This window comes from Equus caballus, chromosome X (assembly GCF_041296265.1).
Source record: "Equus caballus isolate H_3958 breed thoroughbred chromosome X, TB-T2T, whole genome shotgun sequence".
NCBI lineage: Eukaryota > Metazoa > Chordata > Mammalia > Perissodactyla > Equidae > Equus > Equus caballus.
In genome coordinates, this window is record NC_091715.1 from 139,791,445 (window position 1) to 139,797,512 (window position 6,068).

A 6,068-nucleotide genomic window follows, 5' to 3' on the forward strand; every position below is an offset into this window, starting at 1 on the left:
TCTCAAGAACCTCACCTTCTCCCTTCTTACATATCTGTCTCTTCCCTTCCTTCCCTTTTTCTCCCTGATCAGAGAATTTGCACACACACACATTCACACACATCTCCTGGAATAAGGGGATTTTCAAAACTTCAATTTTATTTGAATTACCACCATCTCTGTTCCATGATGGTATTGTATCATGCAGGAGTGTCATTTTGTAGCATCTCTTGGGCCTGGCCTCAGTGCTTTTGGCTTAGGCTATTATTCACTCTGTGTTAACAGTTGAAACTTCTTGGCCTTTCTTACTATCTTCAACTTTCTTGAAATTGTTGTAATAGTAGAAGAGGATTTTTTTCTTGAACTCCCATGAAGCAGTCTTTTTATACCCCTCTGTATCTTTTTCACCTGGAAGGTCAACAGGGTGATCTCAGAAGGGCACTGGATTGGAAGAAGAAGATAGCGACTGAATGGGAAAGAGGGTTTCATGAGAAGGGGCACAGGCTAATGAGGGGTTTTATGCCAGGTGAGGAAAGGGTAGGAGTCTTCTGGGAGGGGGAATCAATGGGAAAGAAGAGAAGGAGCTTGACTGAGATGGTCTCAACTTGCCACCACCTGTGGAACTGGGCTGACAGAGGTTCTTCTTCTTCTTCCCTTTTGTGCTTGGAGGCGGTTGTTCCATAACTGTGCTAGGTTCCTCTGGTTTCCTAGTAACTTTACCCATGTTGAAACTTCACAGTGGTCTTCTCCAGATCTCCTAACCACCCTATAAAATAGCCCTTGCCAGGACAATGAGGAGCCATACCCTTCAGCTTTGTTTGTTCAACTAGGCACTTCCCCCAGCCAGTAGGGGATGGGGGAGTGTCTTAGATATCACAGAGCACTAGCCCTGGCTCCTCAATGGGGGTGGGGATGCGGGGGAAACCAAGATGCTCTGCTTGGAGAGAGTGGGCGTTTCCTCAACATCCCCCTAAAGAGCTTCCCCAAACTGACCTGCCATCCCTTCTCATCATGTGCACACATGGCAGGAAGAGGGTGTTTCCTCCAAGCCCTTCCCTATAGCCACTCCCATTCTTTGTTTCACTCTGTTTTCTCCCATCCTTCACCATTACCTAGTATTTTGGATGTCTTACCCAAAATCTTTCCAAGATAATGTGACTATCTTTATGCTTCTATGGAGATGTGAATCATCCCAATTCCCTTAAACAATTTTCTCCTAAGCACCTTGAAGACCATTCACTTCCTGGCTACTACCAGGAAACTTACCCATTCCGTCCCCTCTTTCCAGTGTCTATGTAGATTTCCTCAGTTTTCTATTCTCCAGTCTTCAATCACTGCCTTTATTGGTAATAAAAACAGTGTGGTATTACTATAAGGACAGACATATAGATCAATGGAATAGAGCTGACAGTCCAGAAATAAACTCATACCTATAGACAATGGATTTTTGAGAACAGTGCCAAGAGCATTCAATGGGAAAGAATAGTTATTTCAACAATTGGTGTTGTAACAACAGAACATCCACACACAAAGGAGTGAATTTGGACCCCTACTTCACACTATATGCTTAAATCAAATCAAAACAGATCATAGACTTAAACATAAGAGCTAAAACTATAAAACTCTTAGAAGAAAACATAAGCAAAAACCTTCACGACCCTTGATTAGGCAATGGTTTCTTAGGTATGACACCAAAGGTACAAGGAACAGAAGAAAAATTTGAACAAATTGACATCAAAATTGAAACCTTGTGACTCAATAGACCCCATCAAGAAAGTGAACAGACAGAAGCAAATGCACAGAATGGGAGAAAAATTTTGCACATCATATATGTGTAAAGGAAATTTATTTAGAATACATGAAGAACACTTTGAACTCAATAATAAAGATAACCCAATTTAAAAGTGGGCAAAAGACTTGAAAGACACTTCTTCAAAGAAAATATACAAATGGTCAATAAGTACATAAAAATATATTCACTATCATTAGCCATCAGGGAAACGCAAATCAAAACCAAAATGAGATATCATTTCATACCCACTAGGGGAGCAATAATTAAAAAGTCAAATAATAACATGTATTAGCGAGGTTGTGAAAAAATTGGAACCCTCATCCTCTGCTTGTGGGAGTGTAAAATGGTGTAGCAGTTTGAAAAACAGTCTGGAAGTTCCCCAAAAAGCTAAACATCAAGTTACCATATGACGCTGGAATTCCACTCAAGAGAAATAAAAATTACATCCACGCAAAAATTGGTATATGAATGCTCATAGCAGCATTATTTGTAATAGCCAAAAGGTGGAAACAACTCAAATGTTCATCAACTGATAAACAGATAGATAATTTGTGGTATATCCATACAATGGAATATTATTTTCCCATAAAATAAATGAAATTCTAATACATGCTACAACATGCATGAACCTTGAAAACATTATGCTAAGTGAAATAAGCCTCAGAAATCAGCTGTCCGTTTTCTTATCTGTAAAATGAGGTTAATAATTGTACTTACCTTGTATGGTGATAGTAAGGATTAAATTAAATAAATGGTGATTTTTCAACCACGAAAATATGAAGACCCCAAGAATATATCTGTGTATTCCTGATAATATGTCCTGTGGTGTTAGGTTTGAAAAACACTACCATTTCCATTCACCACAATTGCCAATACCAGTGCTAAATCAGACACGGAAGCCATGTATCACAGTTCGCTTATACATGGTCCCCAAGATCATCCAGAATATACTTATTCATCACAATCTAAACAGAATATTGTATACTTATAGAGAACTCACTGACCCTAACCCTCTTGAGAATATATCTACTACAACTGTAACTCTCATATGCTGCTGGAGGGAACGTAAAGTGTTACAACTACTTTGGCCAACTGGTTGGAAGTCACTATACCAACAGTGGAATGTTATTCAACTTAAAAAGGAAGGACATTCTTATGTATGTATGTATGCATGCATTTATTTTATTGAGGTCACATTGGTTTATAACATTATATAAATTTCAGATATACATCATTATATTTCAACTTCTGTATAAACTGCATCATGTTCACCACCAAAAGTCTAGTCTCCATCTGTTACCGTAGAAATGTGCCCTTTCACTCATTTTGCCCTCCCCCTACTCCCTTCCCTTCTGGTAACCAGCAGTCTGTTCCCTGTATCTATGTGTGAGTTTGTTTATCTTCCACACATGAGCAAAGTCATATGATAATTGTCTTTTCTTTGTCTGACTTATTTTGCTTAGCATAGTACCCTCAAGTTCCATCCATGTTGTTGCAAATGGCAAGATTTCATCTTTTTTATGGCTGAGTAGTATTCCATGTTATGGCTGGGTAGTATTCCATTCCACATCTTCCTTATCCATTTGTCTGTTGATGGGCACTTAGGTTGTTTCCAAGTCTTGGTTCTTGTGAATAAATGCTGCAATGAACATAGAGTTGCATTTATCTTTTCGAATTAGTGTTTTCATGTTCTTTGGATAAATACCCAGAAGTGGAATAGCTGGAGCATATGGTAGTTCTATGTTTAATTTTTTTGAGGAATCTCAAAGAGAGGAAATTCTGACACATACTACAACATAGATAAATCTTGAGGACATTATGCTAAGAGAAATAAGCCAGTCACAAAAAGACAAACACTGTATGATTCCACTTAAATGAGGTACTTAGAGTAGTCAAAATTATAGAGACAGAAAGCAGAATGGCGGTTTCCAGGGAATGTTGGGAGGGGGAAATGGGGAGTTGCTGTTCAAAAAGTATAGAGTTTCAATTTTGCAAGATGAAAAAATTCTAGAGATGTGTTACACAACAATATGATATTGTTAACACCACTGAACCATATACTTAAAAATGGTTAAGATGGTAAATTTTATGTTATGTGTTTTTTAACCACAATTTAAAAAATAAAATAAAGCAGTGACAACATTTTCTAAAAAGAAAGAAAAGAAAAGGAGTGTTTACTGTTGGGCCACAAGCAGCCAGAAGAGCTGGCACCTGGGAAACCATGTGGTAGTAACACAGCTGTCAAGCCCACCTCCTCTCTTTGCCCTGGCATCAGAGTCTAGCTTCTCACCTAAAGTCAAACACAGTGATCCTCCACCTTGCTTGCATTTGGAGTAACCTAAGGAGATTTAAAAATTTCTGATGTCTGAGTCCCATCCCTAGAGATTCTGACTGACTTTGTCTGGAGTATGGCCTGGTAATTCAAAAGACAAAAGCAAAAACAAGTGATTCTAAACTACAGCCAAGCTGGAGGAGCACTGATCTAGAGAGATTCAGAGTGGGCATGCAGGTCTCCTTGAGGACATTTGATGGTTTCCAGGCCTGGTGCAGCTTAAGGGGCTGAAATAAAGTAGCTGGAGAGGCTGGAGAGGAGACAAAATCAGCTTAGCTTGGTCATGATTGGAGTGGTTGGGGGGCGTCAAGGGTAGCTTTCAGGTTCCTGGCTTGAACAACAGGCAAGATGGGAGTGTGATTCCATCAGGTGGGGAAGACTGGAGAGAGGACCAGTATTTGCAGGGCAAGATCACAGGTTCAGTTTAGGAGACTTGTGGAGCTTGGGCCTACTAAATGCCCATGCAGAGAAGGTGAACAGGGAATTGGATATGTAGTCAGGGGCTTGCGGAGAGGTCCACGGCAGAGGTAAATTTGTATTTCATTGAAAGGGGTAGAGGTTGATGAAATCCCCTGGGGAGAAAGTGTAGCGTAAGAAAAGAGAGCTCAGAACCAGGATCTCGAGTATTCCAATACAGGCTTGGGAAACTGAAAAAGGAAGTGATTTTTAAAATGGTAAAAATTGGGGCCGGACCCTTAGCCTAGCAGTTAAGTCTGTGCCCTCCGCTGCAGCACCCCAGGGTTACGCCGGTTTGGATCCTGGGTGCGGACATGGCACTGCTCGTCACGCCATGCTGAGGCGGCGTCCCACATGACACAACTAGAAAGATGTGCAACTAAGATATACAACTATGTATCGGGGGGATTTGGGGAGATAAAGCAGAAAAAAAAAAAGATTGGCAACGGTTGTTAGCTCAGGTGCCGATCTTAAAAATAAAAGGTTAAAATAATAGCTAATATTTATTAGAAATTAATTTGTACTGAGCACTGTTCTCCAAATCCTGTTCTAAGGGCTTCATTTGTTTCAACTCACTTAATCCTCACAACAACTTTATGAATTAGGTCATTGTAATAAAGCATGTAATTGCATTTTGATTTTTGACCACTGAGAGCTTTCGAGTCCCATCCCTCCTCTTTTCCCTTATGCCCCATATCTGAGCAAGTTAGGTGCTCTGCCCCTTGGCACCAGTGGGAATTTCAAACCATGAAAGGCCCAGTCCCCACACACAAATTCTCACCCCAGCTCCACTCCTCACCACAATGAAAACCCCAAAGCCAGGGCTGGCCGCATGGCCGAGGGGTTAAAGTACTGCATGCTCTGCCTTGGCGGTCCAGGTTTGTGGGCCTGGATCCCAGGTGTGGATCTACTCACGAGCCATGCTGTGGAGGCATCCCACACACAAAATAGAAGAGGATTGGCACAGATGTTACCCCAAGGCTAATCCTCCTCAAGCAAAAAATAAAGAGGAACATTGGCCACAGATGTTAGCTCAGGGCAAATCTTCCTCACCAAAAATAGAAAAAGAAACAAAAACCCAAAGCCATCCACGACCACCTCACTGCTGTTTCACCCTAAACTGAACCTCAGCCTCAGCCCTTCTCCTTGGGGAATCCTTGTGCTATTTACTATATGAGTAACCAACTGCTTTTAGTTTCCTGTGGCTGTTGTAATAAACTACCACAAATTTGTGGTGTAAAACAACAGAAACTTATTTTCTCACAGTTCTGGAGTCTGAAATCAGTTTCACCTGTCTGAAACCAAGGTGTCAGCAGGGCTGGGATTCCTTGGAAGGCTCCAGGGAAGAATCTGTTCTTAGCCTCTTTCAGCCTCTGGTGGCTGCTGGCATTCCTTGGTTTGTGGTCACATCACTTCAGTCCTCAAAACCAGCATCTTCAAATCTCTCTCCACTCCATCTTCGTATTGCTTTCACTTCTGTGTGTGTGTCACCCTTGTCTCTCTTTTATA

General features: G+C 41.0%; 1 protein-coding gene across 1 annotated transcript; it reads right to left on the reverse strand.

Annotated features, from left to right (window-relative positions):
- Nucleotides 1-243: 243 nt before the first annotated feature.
- LOC138921799 (spermatid nuclear transition protein 3) lies at nucleotides 244-703 on the reverse strand. Its single transcript, XM_070257158.1, has 2 exons — nucleotides 585-703; nucleotides 244-445 (listed from the first exon to the last, which is right to left on the reverse strand). Exons 1-2 carry the CDS (start codon nucleotides 701-703, stop codon nucleotides 244-246), a joined length of 321 nt encoding a protein of 106 aa, XP_070113259.1.
- Between the last annotated feature and the right edge of the window lie 5,365 nt (nucleotides 704-6,068).

Excerpts from the sequence above, each read along its gene's own strand:
- LOC138921799 (XM_070257158.1), bottom strand. The coding sequence starts at position 703 with ATGGGTAAAGTTACTAGGAAACCAGAGGAACCTAGCACAGTTATGGAA. Across the intron at positions 446-584 it reads AGTTCCACAGGTGGTGGCAA|TCGCTATCTTCTTCTTCCAA; the intron begins GTTGAGACCATC and ends TTTCCCATTCAG.